This window comes from Nematolebias whitei, chromosome 15 (assembly GCF_014905685.2).
Source record: "Nematolebias whitei isolate Nwh7 chromosome 15, NemWhi1, whole genome shotgun sequence".
Classification (NCBI taxonomy): Eukaryota; Metazoa; Chordata; class Actinopteri; order Cyprinodontiformes; family Rivulidae; genus Nematolebias; species Nematolebias whitei.
In genome coordinates this window covers 3,134,105-3,153,160 of record NC_056512.1, presented here as the reverse complement: position 1 = coordinate 3,153,160, position 19,056 = coordinate 3,134,105, and the positions used below count along the sequence as shown (strand labels likewise).

Here is a 19,056-nt window from a genome sequence, read left to right as displayed (position 1 = left end):
TGCTTTAGCAATTCACACCATCTCAGCCATCTGGAGAAGGAAAACACCTATGTGAGAATGTTCTTCATTGACTACAGCTCAGCATTCAACACCATAATCCCCTCCAAACTGGTTTCCAAGCTCTGGACCTGGAGAAGTCCATCTGCTGCTGGATACTGGACTTCCTCACTAACAGACCACAGGCAGTGAAAATCAGCAGTCACCTCTCTTCAACACTAGTCCTCAGCACCAGTACACCTCAAGGTTGTGTCCTCAGTCCACTCACTATTTACATATGACTGTACCCCCAAGCACAGCTCTAACGTCGTCCTCAAGTATGCTGATGACACCACCATCTTTTTTTTTTTTCATTCGTTCAGCCTTTATTTAGACAGGTTAATCCCATTGAGCCTCGAGGACTCATTTACAAAAGACCTGATTTCAACAAAGAATGATGACAACAATGGACAACAGCGACAACAATAAACAGTTATAAAAAGTCATACAAATTGTTATTTTTTTACAAATAGGATGGCAAAAAAAAAGAAAAGTAACAAGAATCTTGGGCCTCATCACCAACAACGATGAGTGTGCCTACAGAGATGAAGTGAAATCACTGACCAGTTGGTGTCAGGAAAATAACCTCTCTCTAAATGTCAGCAAAACAAAGGAGATGATAGTGGACTTCAGGAAACAGGGTGGAGGTCAGCACTCCACCATCTACATAAACAACACTGAGGTGAAGCAGTTCAGCAGCTTCAAGTTCCTCTGCATTCACGTTACTGAGGCTCTGTCCTGGACTTTACACAAACACTGTGGTCAAAAAAGCCCAACAAAGACTCTACTTCCTATGAAGACTAAAGTAGTTTGGTACAAACACCAGCATCCTCACCAACTTTTATATTTGCACCACTGAGAGCCTGCTGGCAGGCTGCATCACAGGGTGGTACAGGAACTGTATCAGTTAGAGCTGGAAAGTTCTACAGAGGGTGGTGCAAACAGCAGAGGACATCACTGGTAGCAGTCTCCACACCATCCAGGACATCTACCACAGCCGATGTCTGCGTAAAGCATACAGCATCATTAAAGACCACACCCACCCAGCACAAGGACTATTCCATCTAGTACCTTCAGGCAGATGATACAAGAGTCTGCCATCACGTACAAATGACTCAAAGACAGTTATTATCCATAAGCTGTCAGATTACTGAACTCTTGATTAATAACACTGAACAACTGGCAATAACTTTGCACCAAGCCACAGCTGTGACAACTAATATGACTAATATTAGCTTGTGATACCTAATATTTTTATTGCTAATGCATTATGTGGCTGTATCATGTATGTACCTTACCATCATAATTCATCTCAATGTTACTCACTACCTGTGCAATAATCTGTCACACAACCTGTGTAGTTTATGTTAGTTATGTGCAGTATACCTCATGTGAATTTAAACTTATATTACTACCTTGAAATACTTCATCCATCCATCTATTTTCTTTACCCGCTTTTTCCATTTTTGGGTCATGGGGGGTCGCTGGTGCCCATGTCCAACAATCACTGTGTGAGGGGCGGGGGACACCCTGGACGGGTCTCCAGTCCATCACAGGGACACATAGAGACAAATGAGACAAACAACCATTCACTCTCTCACTCACACCTAGGGACAATTTAGAGTTACCATCAGTCTAACATGCATGTTTTTGGTCTGTGGGAGGAAACCGGAGTACCCGGAGAAAACCCACGCAGCACGGAGAGAACATGCAAACTCCACCCAGAAAGGCCCCTGGACCGGGGTTTGAACCGGAGACCTGCTCGCTGAGAGGCAGCAGCTCTACCAGTTGTGCCGCCGTGCTGCCCTTGAAATACTTATTCATACTAATTCATCCTGCTTGTACTGTTAAAATTCCATCAAGTTATTGATTACTATTTTCTATTTAGGACGTTGTAAATATTATAATTACTTTTTCACTTTTTGATACTTTATTTTTGTACCCTTATTGCATGCTTTAGTATTTATTCTTTGTTTGTTCTTTGTTTTTTTAGCGAGTCAAATTGGTTCTTCTCATCCTGAGCATTTCATTGTATTGTTAACCTTGTGTTAACCTTGTGTTAACCTTGTGTTAACCTTGTGTTAACCTTGTGTTAACCTTGTGTTAACCTTGTGTTAACCTTGTGTTAACCTTGTGTTAAACTTGCATATGACAAATAAACAACTTGGATGTACATCGCCAACTGACAGCCATTCAAGATGGCTGCCACAGCCAATCGCTGTTAACTGACACATAAAGGACTTTACCTCATTCAGTTTTACAGAGATTGAGCTAAACTTTCACTTGGCAATAGCTAAGAGTCCTTCACAGCTAATACTTTGAAGCTTCACATACCAAGCTAGATAACATTATCTTGACGTGTTGTCCAACATGGATATAATGTTATTACAGTAATTCTCATCATGAACTTCTTGGTAATTCAGATAACATTTATAAATAAGCTCCTTAGTCTTTCACTTTTCTTAGACATGAAAACAGAGAAAACTTTTAAAAAGCACCATAGATGTCAGATCAATGTGTTTGTGTTGTAGAACAAGGAGCGAGGCTACAGCACACCTTCTGAAGCAGACCTGCGCACCTGCATGATAAACCAGGTGAGACCTGAATCATCACAGTCCTCCAGTCTGATCCACCGTGACCGATCTAAACTTCCTGTCCTCTCTGTTAGGCTCCAGGTTGTCCAGATCTCAGCATTTTGTCTTTTATGGGAGGTTTTCATGGAAGAACAATGGGTATGTTTCACCTAGATGAAGGGATTCTGTTGTTCTCTGTAAATCCTCTCAGTGTCAGTCTGGTTGAATGGGGGCTGTTAGTGGGGCCATTATCTCCAGACTTGTTGCAAGTGTTAACACTGGCCAAATCCTTGTGTCAAATGTCTTCTGTGTGAGAATCATGATGTCATGTCATCATCAGCTGATTCTTGTGGCATCGTAAAATCTGTCGGATCAAAAGTGAGTATTACAGGAACCGTGATTCTGATCATGTGTTTGACCACATCAAGGTTGCTTGGCAACAACACACTCTAAAGTCATCCACAAACTAGACGTGCCGTCATTTGATTGGCCCATCGCCCCATTCCCCCGACTGCAGTACCCCCTGGAGGAGTTCAGCAGGGAGAACGCTCAGGAGGAGGCACGCTGCCTGGAGGAGGTAGGTTTTGGCTGTGTGTTCAAGCAGGGGACTGGAGGACGTCTGTGTCTCAAATGTCCTGTGTCCAGGTGGAGGACCTGATAGTGAAGTGGAGGCAGAAGGGGAAACCTGTAGCAGGAGTTGTTATAGAACCCATCCAGGCTGAAGGAGGAGACAACCACGCCTCCCCAAACTTCTTCAGGGAACTCCGCAACATCGCTCGCAAGGTACTGTAACCTGGGCCCGCAGGGACCATCTGATCGTTGCTGTGGAGCAACAAAAATCCAGCCAGCTGATTGGTGCTAAACACCTGTGACATTCAATCAACCTTTATTTAGACAGGTAGATCCCATTGAGCCTCGAGGACTCATTTACAAGAGAGACCTGATTTCAACAAAGAAAGATGACAACAATGGACAACAGCAACAACAATAAACAGTTATAAAAAAGCATACTACAGGTTTTTTTTTTTTTACAAATAGGATGGCTAAAAGGAAAAGGTAACAAAACAAAAAACCAGCTAGATTCTAAGACAAATGTAGAAAACTAAAAACAGGAACATGTCTGCATTGGTCCCTGCCAGGAGTCCAACAGATTCTTAAAGCCACTTAGAGAGGTCAAAGGTCGAGAGCTTCAAATCTTTTTACAAGATATTCCAGGAAACAGGAGCGGAGTAGGAGAAGGTTCTTTTGTCTAGTTCAGTCCTCACTGAGGGAACACTGGCCTTCCTGTGAGGCCTGGTTAGGTGGGCTTCACTTGGTGAGGACAGTCCATCTGAGAAGGTTTAACTGAGCAGCTTGGATTGATAAGCAACAGGAAACATGTACAGGAAGTGTGGAGGCTGCATGTTCAAGTTCAAGTTCATTGTTATTTACATCACATGGTACATGAGGTGGAAAGAAATTGTGTACTCAAGGTCCCAGTTACATCCTAAACTAGCAAAGATATAAAGTATAAAAGAGACAGTATATAAGGATTTAAATAAATGCAAACTAAATGCTAAACAATATACTAAAAGATCTAAGATACATGCTAAACACTAATAATGTAAAATAATACAGTATATTAAACAGCAGCCCGAACATGAGTCTGTAGTGAGCAGATGGGTATGAATGAATAAAGCAGCACAAGATAATCAGCAGCATGGATAATCAGCAACATGGATAATCAGCAGCATGGATAATCAGCAGCATGGATAATCAGCAGCACAGATATCAAAGTCAAAGTTTCTTAATTTGTCATACGCACCACATGTGGTACATGTGGTGGAACGACATTGTGTACACAGGGTCCCAGTTACATCCAACAAAAGTATAAAATGTAAAAGAAAAACTAATAAGATCTAAGACATGAATTGAGAAAAACATCAACTAAAAATACACTAAGCACTAATGGCATTAAACAATACGCTGAAGAACAGCAGCACGAACATGAGTCTGTGCCAGCAGTTGAGTACAAATGAACAAATCAACATGAAACAAATTCAATTCAATTCAGTTTATTTCTATAGCGCCATATCACAACAAAGTTGTCTCCAGGCACTTTACAGGAACATTCACATACACAGAAAATCCAATTAGTAAAGTTCTCTATCTAAGGAAGCAGCAGACTCGAATCTTGACTTTGATGCGGTCTCCCACCCTGAGCAAGCACAGTGGCAACAGTGGAAAGGAAAAACTCCTTTCAGCAACATGATGTGATTTTTCACAGTGATTATTCTGGTTAGAGATTCATGAGTCTAACAGCCTCAGGGTAGAAGCTGTTCCTCAGTCTAGTGGTTCTACACTTAATGCTCCTCAACCTCCTTCCTGAGGGGAGCGGGACAAAAAGTGTGTGCTGGATGAGTGGGGTCTTTCATGATGCACATACCTGCAAACTTGTTGCTTTTCAGCAAAATTCACCAATTTCAAACTAAAATATGTCATTGGCTAGACCTTCTCTCACAACAGATATCAATGGAAAAACAATCAGCAATATATAAAAATAAAATCGAATATTTCAATAAAACTTACTCCATAATTCTTCCATCCATCCATCCATTTTCTTCTGCTTATCCGGGGTCGGGTCGCAGGGTAGCAGCTTAAGTAGGGAGGCCCAGACTTCCCTCTCCCCAGCCACTTGGGCCAGCTCTTCTGGAGGAATCCCGAGGTGTTCCCAGGCCAGCTGAGAAACATAGTCCCTCCAGCGTGTCCTGGGTCTTCCTCTGGGCCTCCTTCCAGTGGGACGTGTCCGGAACACCTCACCAGGGAGGCGTCCAGGAGGCATCCTAAACAGACCTCAACTGGCTCCTCTCGACGTGGAGAAGCAGCGTCTCTACTCTGAGTCCCTCCCGGATGATCGAGCTTCTCACCCTGTCTCTAAGGGAGAGCCCAGACACCCTGCGGAGAAAACTCATTTCGGCCGCATGTATCCCAGATCTCATTCTTTCGGTCACAACCCAAAGCTCGTGACCATAGATGAGGGTGGGAACGTAGATCAACCGGTAAATTGAGAGCTTCGCCTTTTGACTCAGCTCTCTCTTCACCACGACAGACCTGTACAGCGCCTGCTTCACTGCAGATGCTGCACCTATCCGCCTATCGATCTCACGCTCCATTTTTCCCTCATTCGTGAACAAGACCCCAAGATACTTGAACTCCTCCACTTGGGGTAGGACCTCCTCCCTGACCCAGAGAGGGCACTCTACCCTTTTCCGGCTCAAGACCATGGCCTCGGATTTGGAGGGACTGATCTTCATCCCGGCCGCGTCGCATAATTCCTCCATAATTCTTGATACCAGTCATTGCTGGTGAGTTGGTACCACTGTGGAACCAAAGACCGGGGGGAGAACTTAATAATAAGATTATGTAAAGTGTCTCTTAGAGTTGCAGCCCTCAGTCCTAAATTCTTGAACCCTCAGTCCTACATTCTTGACTTTCTTCTTCTCCCTCTGTTTCCTGACATGCTTTCCTCATTGTGGTCTACAACTAACAGTAGCACAATTTGCACAGGCATCCTGTTTGTCAACAGCAACAGTGGTGGTCGTTGTTAACCCGGGCCTCGACCGATCCAGTATGGTTTCGCTTTAATGAACTCGCATTATAGTTTTGGCAAAAGTGTTTTACGTCAAATGCCTTTCCTGACACAACCCTCACCATTTACGCAGACTTGGGACCAGTACAAGAAATACAATGGCTTGTGCTCTCCAGTGGCTGGTTTATTCAAGGATTCAAGTTTCTTTATTTGTCATATGCACCACATGTGGCACATGAGGTGGAACAAAATTGTGTACACAGGGTCCCAGTTACATCAAATAAAAGTATAAAATGTAAAAGAAAACCAGTTTTAAGATCTAAGATATGAACGGGTTGAAACTAAAAAAAGGACAAACAGTACAGTTAAAATGTGAATATTTACAGCATAAAATGCACTTTTATAGTGAAACTGAAAGCAAGAACAAACAACACAACCAAAATGCACATATGTGCAGCCTAAAATGCATTTTTATACGGGATTTCTGCTGAATAACATCCTAAATATTTCTATATGAATGAACCTACATTACCAACGCCATTTTGGATAACTGCGCAAATCACGGGTAATTTGCATAACAAAGAAAAACCCATTTCACAGTCAATGCATTAGTGGGCTATATTTAGCACAAAAACAAAGTTACAAAACTAATGTACATGCCGGCAATACAACCCCAAACGAAAGATACATGCAGTAATCTTCCTTCAACAAGACAGTGAAATGGTTGACGACGTCACTTGTTACAATGGCCGTCTTGTCTAACTGCCACCACTTTTCAACAAAGTTTTGGTTCAAATAAAAAAAACCGGTTGTCAAGTTGCAACACCCAAAACAAACACATGAGGACAGTCTTTCCCTTTTTTTGTCCTACATGGATGAAATGTGTTTCTGAAAGCACAACATTTACAACCACATAACAGAACACTCTCCCTCTTCCCATCAGACAGTGCCTTCACTGTCCATTTTTAAAACTCTTCTTTTACTCCCTGGCTTTTAGCACAGACGGAATTTGCTCTGCACAGTTTTTATTGTTTTTATTGATCTTAATGTTTTAACAACTTTTATTTTTATGTGTAGACATTTTCTTGATTTTATATGTACAGCACTTTGTTGCAGCTGTGGTTGTTTTAAAGGGCTTTATAAATAAGGTATTTTTATTATTTTAAAAAGAACAACTAAAAATACACTAAGCACTAATAGTACAAAAACAATACGCCGGACAGCAGCACAAACATGAGGCTGTGTGAGCAGATGAGCACGCATGAACACATCAACATGAAACAGATCAGCAGCATCATGAAACAGATCAGCAGCAACACGAAACAGATCAGCAGCAACACGAAACAGAAAATACAGCAGCAACACGAAACAGATCAGCAGCAACATGAAACAGATCAGCAGCAACATGATATGGTTTTTCACAGTGATTATCCTGGTTACAGATTCATGAGTCTAACAGCCTCAGGGTAGAAGCTGTTCCTCAGTCTAGTGGTTCTACACTTAATGCTCCTCAACCTCCTTCCTGAGGGGAGTGGGGCAAAAAGTGTGTATTGTACGCTAAACACTAATAACTCAAAATAATACGGTATGTTAAACAGCAGCCTGAACATGAGTCTGTAGTGAATGTGTTAACCTTTGTCTCCCAGCATGGCGCTGCGTTTCACGTGGATGAAGTTCAGACTGGTGGAGGGTGCACCGGGAAGTTCTGGGCCCACGAGCACTGGGCCATGGATGACCCCGCTGATATTGTATCGTTCAGCAAAAAGCTTCTGACTGGAGGCTACTTCTACAGGGATGAGCTGCAGGCTGATAAGGTTTGTGTCCATGCTGTGTATATGTCTGCTTGTTAGCAAAATATCTCCTGAACTACTGGACAGAATATCCTGATGCATGCTCAATAATCCAGGTAGAAAAATCTAAAAAAGTTAAATCTGGTCCTCTGGACATTCAAAAAAAAACAAAACAAAGCAAATCAACAAAAAAATGTAGAAACGTTTCGTCTCTCATCCGAGAGACTTCCTCAGTCTGAGGTGCTGTTTTCAGCTCAGTCTCTTAAATAGCACCTTCTCAGAGTGGATCAACCAGTTTGCTGCTGACAACCAAAACCAGCTGATCACATGCTCAAGAAGGACCATCAGCCTAACAATGGATCATTAGCACCTGATGGCTGTTTACTACTCACAGAGGGCTGAGTGATACTAGCAATCACAGCATTGTAAGAGGGGGACAGTTGAACCCGGAGGCTCCGCCCCTGTTTAATGATGGACGATTTCTTTTCACAAAGATGGCCTCCTTTACTCCTCTCTCAAACCATCGTTCCTCTCTGTCCAGGATGTGAACATCTTCATCCCTGAAAGAGTGACCGCTGGCCTGGAGATGAGTGTAGACCTCAGAGTCCTGGCCTGATGATGTTGCTCTCAAAGATCTTCCATCATTAAACAGGGGCGGAGCCTCCAGGTTCAACTGTCCCCCTCTTACAATGCTGTGATTGCTAGTATCACTCAGCCCTCTGTGAACAGTAAACAGCCATCAGGTGCTAATGATCCATTGTTAGGCTGATGGTCCTTCTTGAGCATATGATCAGCCGGTTTTGGTTGTCAGCAGCAAACTGGTTGATCCACTCTGAGAAGGTGCTATTTAAGAGACTGAGCTGAAAACAGCACCTCAGACTGAGGAAGTCTCTCGGATGAAAGACAAAACGTTTCTACATTTTTTTTGTTTGTTGTTGTTTTGCCTTGTTTTTTTTGAATGTCCAGAGTAGAGGATGACACAAGAGTGGATTTTCACTCCTGCTCCTGTTTTTCCATTTAATTTTTAGGAAATACATTGAATTTGATTTGATCTTCTACCCATTCCTGTTTAAATTACTTTGTGTTATGCAGTTTTATTTCAAAAGATATGTCAACAGGAACAGTTCATCTGTGGTGAAATAGAGACATTTATTGTCTTAATTCAAACAAAAACCTTCACTAAATGTCATAAAACAATAATCCATGGCCTGTAGTCCATATAATGTTTCTACAGAGGATCAGCTGCTGAGTCTGTTTCTGGCTCTTTTGAAGGTCAGTTCCAGTAAAAACAAAAAATCAAACCAGTCCATGGGTCACACCATGTCTACCTTAGATGAAAGAACCCAAACATAACAAGTTGCATTTTATTAATTTATTGAGCAGTTGTTTCCTTTAAACTGTGACATTACTGTCATGTTTTAAATTGTTTAAACAAAAAAAAAAAGAAAAATAATGTACCGAGCAGAGAACTCAACAAATAAAAATGTTTAAAGGCGTTATTATACACTGGACGACGTCCTCCAGAAGTTCTGTGTATGTGGTCGAGGTAACGAGCTCGTTTGGGTGAAGCATGATGTCGTGCATCTTCCCAGACTTCAAAGCATCATTTACAGACTGGACCATTGCAGGTCTGGTGTTCCACCTCATCTCTCCACAGCTGGACCAGTCCAGAGCCTTGTGGAACCTAAAAGTGAAAGAAGACGTGCACGAGTCAAAATAGTGTCACAGTGACTACAAATTACAATCTGTTGGTCTTTCTTTTGGAAAAAATATTTTATCAAAAACAAGAGATTTACAATTAGAAACTAAGTAAAAAAAAAAAGTTACATTTGCAATTATAAATTACAGAAGCTCAATTTTTCTTTATTTCACTTATCATATTTTATATTTATTTAATCAGCCTCACCAGGCAGAGATTATAAGATGTTATGTATCTTACCTGCTCTTTTGAAGTGTGTGACAAGGGTCTTTGTGTCCAAAGCTGTTTAACAGTTTGCTTCCAGAGCTAACAGCTTCCTGTGTTAGGTAGACAAATTAAATTAAATTAAAGACAAATAAAAATCTTAGTGCTACTTCTTGTGCCATGCTTTATGAAACAGTTATTGAATAAAGTATTTACTTATATAGGTAAACATTGATGTTTTAAAACCTGTTAAAATACACCAGAATGCAGAAAATAGCAGCTACTTTATTCAAAAAGTTATGGGGGGAACCCACAGACCTCGCACCAATATATCCCCCTTACAATAACAGTTATTATAATATATATGCAACCAGCCTTTCATATAAAAACTGGGATATTTTTACCGGAGAATGCTTTCACTAACGAGTTTGTTGTTGTACTTATCGTAATGATGGTTGGAGAGGGGTAAACCCAGGGGTGCAGGCAGACAATCCAGGACTCAGGAGATGAATAAAATAATTTATTAATAGTAACAAAACAACAGCTGACGGGGCAGCAAACTTACATAATTTGTGGGAAACTCAGAGGACCAAGGTGACAGGAAGCAATGCCAGGACAAAGGACTAACACAAAGACACAGACTTATATACAGTGACAAACGAGACAAAACATCTGTGAGGACACACAGCTGAACCACATCAGGGAATATGACAAACCAGGAAGCCAGGGAGTGCAGGAACAGACACACAACACTAGATGGAAGCATACACCAAGAAAACACAAATCCTATAGAAAAACAGAAACTGAGAAGAAGGACATAAGACAAAAAACACAACACAAATGGGGCTAAACCCATGAAACAGACCAATCCTTACAGCACCTCCCTCTTAAAGGACATCTCCAGACATCCTCCAGAAATCTACTCCCCAAAAACTTGGGTGGGAGGAGGGGGGAAACAGGATGGAGGGCACAAGGGAACACAAGAGGGGGACTAGGTACACACAAAAGAAAATGCACAAAAACTCCAGGCACCCGACTGGAAGACCATCCATCTTGCTGGAGCAGTTCAAACGAAGGGCCATGGGGAGGCAAAGGGCCCAGGCGAGGCGTGGGGCCAAAGCGAAGCGTGGGGCCAAGGCGAGGCGGGGGGCCAAGGTGAGGCGTGGGGGCCATGGCGAGGCGTGGGACCATGGCGAGGCGAGGGGCCATGGCGAGGGGCCTGGACAAGACGAGGCGAGGGGCCAAGGCGATGCGAAGGGCCATGGCGAGGTGCCTGGACGAGGCGAGGGGCCAAGGCGATGCGAAGGGCCATAGCGAGGTGCCTGGATGAGGTGATGCGAAGGGCCAAGGCGATGCACCTGGACAAGATGATGAACCAAGGCGAGGTGAAGAGACCACTGGTGCTGCAGGAGACAAAGAGACCACTGGTGCCGCAGAAGACAAAGAGACCACTGGGGCCGCAGGAGACAAAGAGACCACTGGTGCCGCAGAAGACAAAGAGACCACTGGGGCCGCAGGAGATGAAGGGACCACTGGGGCCGCAGGAGATGAAGGGACCACTGGGGCCGCAGGAGGCGTAGAGACCACTGGGGCCGCAGGAGGCGTAGAGACCACTGGGGCCGCAGGAGGCGTAGAGACCACTGTGGCCACAGGAGGCATAGAGACCACTGGGACCGCAGGAGGCGTAGAGACCTCTGGGACCGTAGGAGGCGTAGAGACCTCTGGGACCGCAGGAGGTGTAGAGACCTCTGGGACCGCAGGAGGCATAGAGACCTCTGAGACCGCAGGAGGCGTAAAGACCTCTGCGACCGCAGGAGGCGTAAAGACCTCTGGGACCACAGGAGACGTAGAGACCTCTGGAGACGTAGAGACCTCTGGAGACGTAGAAAACTCTGGAGACGTAGAAAACTGGAGATGTAGAAAACTCTGGAGACGTAGAGACCTCTGGAGACATCGAGGTGTCTGCGGACCTGGGACCCTCTGTGGATGTCAAGGCGTCGGCTGACCTGGGACCCTCTGTGGATGTCGATGCATCGGCGGACCTGGGAACCTCTCTGGACGTCGAGGCGTCGGCAGACCTGGGAACCTCTGTGGACATCAAGGCCACTGAAGACGCTGGAGACACTGGAGACATGTGTGCAGGCTCGGGGCTCTCTGTAGGCAAGCAGGGGTTCAGGTAAAGTCCCACCTTAGAAATTCTCCCCAGCTCCTCAGACTGATTTTGTGGGGACTCGGATGGTGGAAGGAACTGGATTTCAGCCGTTCTGATCCTTTTCTGCCCTCGACCTCTACGCCAGCGGGGGTGTGAACAAGGATCAGAAGCGAGCCCAAGCTCCTCTTTGGGTTCAATGTCACCCTCAGACGTCTGGAACAGGGACCTGGGTGTCTGTGTGAGGTGACTCTCCCCGAGTTGTTCCCTCCTTTCTTCTTCTTCCACTAGGAGGGGCGATGGAAGGATCTCCAGCTCAGGGCTACAACTTTGCTGCCTCTGAACAGGTTTGGTCTGGAACCCGTTCTACTTGATGATGGGCTCTTCTTGAACAAAGGCATGGAGAGGCACAGATCCTCCAGGTGACTCACATGAAGGGCTGGAACAGTAAGTGGACCAAGCAGCTGACTGTAGGCGGCCGGACTCCAGCCTGCTCCTCTCTCTCAGTAGTTTGTCCAAAAACTCCATCATGCCCGGAGAGTCACACAGTCCAGGGAGACAAAAATACTCATTAATCATATCCTCTGTGACCATCCACCTTTCCTCCAGATCATTGGAGGTAGCAACAGTGTCCCCATATTTTTGGATAGTCTTCTCCAAAAGCTGGTAGTCCTCATCTGAAAGATTTGCCATTAACTGGCTGGCTGCTGGGTTTATGTTTGGTCCTGGCATTCTATCATAATGATGGTTGGTGAGTGGTAAACCCAGGGGTGCAGGCAGACAATCCAGGACTCAGGAGTTGAATAAAACAATTTATTAATAGTAACAAAACAACAGCTGACGGGGCAGCAAACTTACATAATTTGTGGAAAACGCAGAGGACCAAGGTGACAGGAAGCAATGCCAGGACGAAGGACTAACACAGAGACACAGACTTGTATACAGTGACTAACGAGACAAAACACCTGTGAGGACACACAGCTGAACCACATCATGGAATATGACAAACCAGGAAGCCAGGGAGTGCAGGAACAGACACACAACACTAGATGGAAGCATACACTAAGAAAGCACAAACCCTATAGAAAAACAGAAACTGAGAAGAAGGACATAAGACAAAAAGCACAACACAAGATGGGGCTAAACCCATGAAACAGACCGATCCTTACAGTACTGGCATGGTTACAGCCGACAGTAACTATTTACACAATAAAGTGATGGCTATTCACATTTTCCCTCGATTCCAGTATCCAGCAGTACGTCACAATATAAAAATAGGGATATTTTTACCGGAGAATGCATGCACTTTAACCAGGAAGAGTTTGTTGGGTTTTTTTTACATTACAAACAGCGACAGATAATGAAGATTTTAACCTAAAAACCCACATAACAAAGCAGAGCATATTTTTTTAATTAAAAGGGACAAGGTGGAGAAAAATGCGCTGTTTGAGTCTGTTCATTTACTGACGGTAAACAAAGCAGCTCCTCACTGCAGCTAAGACGTTTAAAGCAGCACAGCACCAACACAACTCTCATGAAGTTCAGGGTTATTTGACACTTTCCTGCCTGTTCTGTGAGTTTAATAGACAGACAGTTACTTCTTACCTTGCGTTGCAAACTATTTTCAGTTACTCGGTACCGCTTTGTTGCTCCTCCCACCCTCTCGGTGAAAAGCTACGGTTGGAACAGTTGACTCCTGGGAAATGTAGTCCTTTTGACTTGTGTTAAAGTGAAAGCTTACTGAAAGAAAACTACAAAATAGCTGCACCCGTGGTTTTTTTTGTTTGTTTTTGTTTCATTTTCATTTTTGATTATTGGTCGGTTCCTGCTCCTGTCTGCTCCCGTTAGCTTCAGTCCGGTCACGTCCCGGTCAGGTGAGTTATAATGAGGTTGACTCCTGTCCCGCCGGAATCCGGCCAGAATCACGTGACCCGCGGTACTCCCGAAAAAAATGTCATCCTCTAGTCCAGAGGACCAGACTTAACTTTTTTAGATACTGGACAGAATGGAATGAAACTCTTACAACTGATGATCTTGTCAAGAGTGTTAAATTGTACAATAATAAAAGCATGTATGTTCACAGGACATTTGCAGATGGTTCAGGTCCACAAATATATTTAATTAATTTAATTTTAGGATTTTAAAATAAAAACTAGACAGGAACCTTGAATATACCTGTACTCAGGTGTTTTTATGAGGGGAAACGGCTACAGATTATTTCTATATTAGCCTGATTTTCTTGGATAAACTAAGAAATGTTCTGAAAATAATTTGTATGTATGATGAACCTCTGGAAGGTCCAATGGGGAAACAATTCTGCCACACACTTATTTTTTTTTTTTTTGATGCCGTCAGTAAATAGAATTGATTCTGAGAAAGCCTAAAAATCCTGTTTTTTTTATTACGTCAGATTTTTTTCTAATGCTCCTGTAACCTCACAGTAACATTACTACACTCAAATGTTCTTTAGGGGAAATATTGACCACACGGTAAAGCCATAAAAAATCTATTTTTTAAATTAAATTATCACATTTTCAACAATGTGATCCTCTCAGTTATTATTATTTTTTTTTTACCTCTATCTCTATACTTTTGATTTTTATATTAGCACACTCTATGATTCTTTGAGAACCTCTGTAAAAAAAAAATTGAGATGAACGTCAACTTACCCCAAAGATGTTAGATCTTTCCCGGATGGATGTGGCTGCAGCATTCTGCCTCTCATGTCGTCCGAAAAAATTGTTTTACCATATCACTTTATTTATAAAGCACTTAAAAACAGCAGTAAGGCTGACCAAAGTGCGGTACAGTAGTCCCTTGTTTATCGCGGGGGATCCGTACCCTGAAGCCTCGCGATTAGTGAAAAACCGCAAAGTATGAATAGTACTACAAGTACCTTAGTAAGTAATAGTTTATTTTAGTGTATGTATATATATATATATATATATATATATATATATATATATATATATGCATTTTAAACCCTTCCCACACTCTTGCAATATTCTAAACAATGTTTCTAAACTAAACGCTCTAAAAGAGAACAGAATGTCATGATTTCAGCTCTCACCCTCCTCTCAGCCAGGGCTGCACTCTGAGCTCTCGGCAACACCCACTTCTTCACAGCAGAACAGAGATCACAGAGGAGGGAAGAGGAGCAGCAGGAGGAGGTTTCTCCTGCAGTGTGGGCTGCACAAATGTGCACCAGGTGCTAAATAATTTTAAATATCCATTTCATCCATTTTCCTCCGCTTATCCGGGGTACGATCGCGGGGGTAGCAGCTTAAGTAGGGAGGCCCAGACTTCCCTCTCCCCAGCCACTTGGGCCAGCTCCTCCGGGGGACTCCCGAGGCGTTTCCAGGCCAGCTGAGAAACATAGTCCCTCCAGCGTGTCCTGGGTCTTCTTCTGGGTCTTCTCCCGATGGGACGTGTCCGGAACACCTCACCAGGGAGGCATCCAGGAGGCATCCTAACCAGATGCCCGAGCCACCTCAACTGCCGCCTCTCAACGTGGAGAAGCAGAGGCTCTACTCTGAGTCCCTCCGGATGACCGAGCTTCTCACCCTATCACTAAGGGATATCCCGCTCCATTTTCCCTCATTCCTGAACAAGACCCCAAGATACTTAAACTCCTCCAGTTGGAGCAGGACCCCCTCCCTGACCCGGGGAGGGCACTCTACCTTTTTCTGGCTCAAGACCATGGCCTTGGATGTGGAGGAATTGATCCTCATCCTGGCTGTGACTGCAAACCTCTCCAGTCAAAGTTGTAGGTCACGACCTGATGAAGCCAATAGGACCACATCATCTATAAAAAGCAGAAGCGCGATACTAAGGTCACCAAAACAGATCCCCTCAACACCTTGGCTGCACCTAGAATTCTGTCCATAAAAGTTATGAACAGAATTGGTGACAAAGGGCAACCTTGGCAGAGTCCAAGTCTCACCGGAAAAGAGCCCAACTTACTGCCGGCAATGAAGACCAAGCTCTGACACCGGTCATACAGGGACCTAACAGCCCGTATCAAAGGGCCTGGTACCCCATACTCCCGGAGTACCTCCCACAGGGTTCCCCGAGGGACGTGGTCGAATGCCTTCTCCAAGTCCACAAAGCACATGTAGAGTGGTTGGGCAAACTCCCATGCACCCTCCAGGACCCTGCTGAGGGTGTAGAGCCGATCCAGTGTTTCACGAGCAGGAAAAAAACCCACGCTGCTCCTCCTGAATCTGAGGTTTGATTATCCGACGGACCCTCCTCTCCAGAACCTCTGAATAAACCTTACCAGGGAGGCTTAAGAGCATGATCCCCTTGTAGTTGGAACACACGCTACGATCCCCCGTTTTGAATAGGGGGACCACCACCCTAGTCTGCCAATCCAGAGGAACTGTCCCCGATGTCCACGCAATATTGCAGAGTCGTGTAAGCCAACACAACCTCTCAATATCCAGAGCCTTAAGGAACTCCAGACGAATCTCATCCACCCCTGGGGCCCTGCCACTGAGGAGCTTTTTAACCACCTCAGTGACCTCAGCACCAGAGATTGATTAGCCCGATTCAAAGTCCCCAGGCTCCGCTTCCTCAGTGGAAGATGTGCTGGTGGGATTGAGGAGATCTTTGAAGTACTCTGCCCACCGACCCACGACATCCCAAGTTGAGGTCAGCAGCACACTACCTCCACGATAAACAGTGTGGACCAGAATCACCTTAAAGTTGTATGGAAGTCATTCTCCATGGCCTCTCCAAACTCCTCCCATGCCCGAGTATTTGCCTCGGCGACCACCCAAGCCGCATGCCGCTTGGAATGCCAGTACCCATCAGCTACTTCTGGGGTTCCACAGGCCAAAAAGGCCCGATAAGACTCCTTCTTCAGCCTAACAGTATTCCTCACCACCGGTGTCCACCACCGGGTTCGAGGGTTGCCACTGTGACAGGCACAGACAACCTTGCAGCCACAGCTCAGATAAGCTGCCTCGACAACAGAGGCATGGAACATGGCCCACTCTGACTCAATTTCCCCCACCTCCCCCAGAACATGTTTGAAGTTCTCCTACAGGTGGGAGTTAAAGCTCCGTCTCAAGGGATACTCTGCCAAACGTTCCCAGCAGACCCTCACAATATGTTTTGGCCTGCTAGGTCTGACCGGCATCCTCCCCCACCATCAGAGCCAACTCACCACCAAGTAGTGGTCAGTGGACAGCTCCACCCCTCTCTTCACCCGAGTTTCCAAGACATGCGGCCACAGATCAGATGAAATGACAACAACTGTGGCCTAGGATGTTCTGGTGCCAAGAGCACATATGGACATCCTTATGCTTGAACATGGTGTTTGTTATGGACAATCCATGACGAGCACAGAAGTCCAACAACAAAACACTACTCGGGTCCATATCAGGAGGGCCGTTCCGCCCAACCACACCCCTCCAGGTCCCACTGTCGTTGCCCACATGAGAGTTGAAGTCCCCCAGCAGAACAAGGGAGTCCCCATGAGGCGCCCCCAGTACCCCCTCCAAGCACTTAAAAAGGGGTGGGTAATCTTAACTACTAATTGGCGCATAAATACAAACAACAGTCAGAACCTGTTTTTCCACATGTAGACGGAAGGAGGTTACCCTCTCATTCACCGGGGTGAACCCCAACGTGCAGGCACCAAGATGGAGGGCAACAAATATGCCCATTCCTGCTTGGTGCCTCTCACAAGGGGCAACTCCAGAGTGGAAGAGTGTTCAACCCCTTTCAAGGAAACTGGTTCCAGAACCAGAGCCATGCGTCGAGGTGAGTCTAACTATTTTTAGCCGGAACCTCTCAACCTCACACACCAGCTCAGGCTCCTTCCCCACCAGAGAGGTGACATTCCACGTCCCAATAGCCAGCTTTTGTAGCTGAAGATCAGACCTCCAGGGTCCCCGCCCTCGGCCACCACCCATCCCACATTGCACATGACCCTTTTGGCCCCTTCCACAGCTGGTGAGCCCATGGAAAGGGGGAGCCACTTCTCCTCTTCAGGCTGTGCCCGGCCGGGATCCAAGGGTAAAAGCCCAGCCACCAGATGCTCACTAGTGGGCCCCACGTCCAGACCCGGCTCCAGAGGGGGGCCCCGGTGACCCACGTCTGGGTGAGAGAACATTGGTTCCATTAATTTTGGGGCGGCTGTGGCTGAGTGGTTAGAGTAGTCATCCTCCAATGCAAGAGTTGGGGGTTCTTATCCACCAGCAGTCACATGCGTGTCCCTGGGCAAGACACGGAACTCCTTGTTGCCTCCGATGTGTGTCCCATCGGTGTATGAATGTGATAAAGCACTGATTAGTCTGTTTAAAATGATTTGTTCAATTAGCTTTGTAGAGATCTAGTAAAGTGCTGTATGAATGGGTAAATGAGAGCACAGATTGTAGTGTAAAGTGCTTTGAGTATCTCGATAAGATAGAAAGGCGCTATATAAGGACAGTCCATTTACCATTTAATTTTAATCATCATAGGGGTCTTTGGGCTATACTTTGTCTTGTCCCTCACCTAGGACCCCCTATGCCTTTGGTGACCCTACTAGGGGTATGAAGTCCCTGACAGCATAGTTCCTAGGATCACTGGGACACTCAAACCCCTCCACCATGGTAAGGGCGCAGCCCAGGGAGAGGTAATTTAAATTAATTTAAAATAATTCATTTAAAATAAAAATTCCATGCTGATTGTGTGGCTCATCCATCAATCAACCAATTGTGTGTCATGTCCAATCTTATTTTGAAAAACCGCGATAGAGCTAGTCAGCGAAAAACGAACCGCAAAGTATCGAGGGACTACTGTACAGCAAAAACAAACAAGCAAAGGACACAGGATAAAATACATAGATCCACAGAGGTAAAGATAAAAAAAAAAACTAAAATTATAAAATGCATCCATCCATTCATCCATTATCTTTTACCCGCTTCTTCCATTTTGGGTCATGGGGGTCACTTGGTGCCCATGTCCAGCAATCACTGTGCGGGGGCAGGGTAAAACCTGGACGGGTCACAAGTCCATCACAGATTATATATATATATATATATATA

At 44.9% G+C, this 19,056-nt stretch overlaps 1 protein-coding gene across 1 annotated transcript in view; it reads left to right on the top strand.

Annotated features, from left to right (window-relative positions):
- The window catches only part of abat (4-aminobutyrate aminotransferase), a gene marked incomplete in the record, with an annotated part of 131,810 nt that overhangs the window by 75,100 nt on the left and 37,654 nt on the right, over nucleotides 1–19,056 (top strand). The window contains 5 exon segments of the mRNA XM_037688785.1: nucleotides 2,568–2,630; nucleotides 2,705–2,768; nucleotides 3,038–3,186; nucleotides 3,255–3,392; nucleotides 7,824–7,991. Coding sequence (XP_037544713.1) covers nucleotides 2,568–2,630; nucleotides 2,705–2,768; nucleotides 3,038–3,186; nucleotides 3,255–3,392; nucleotides 7,824–7,991 — 582 coding nt within the window.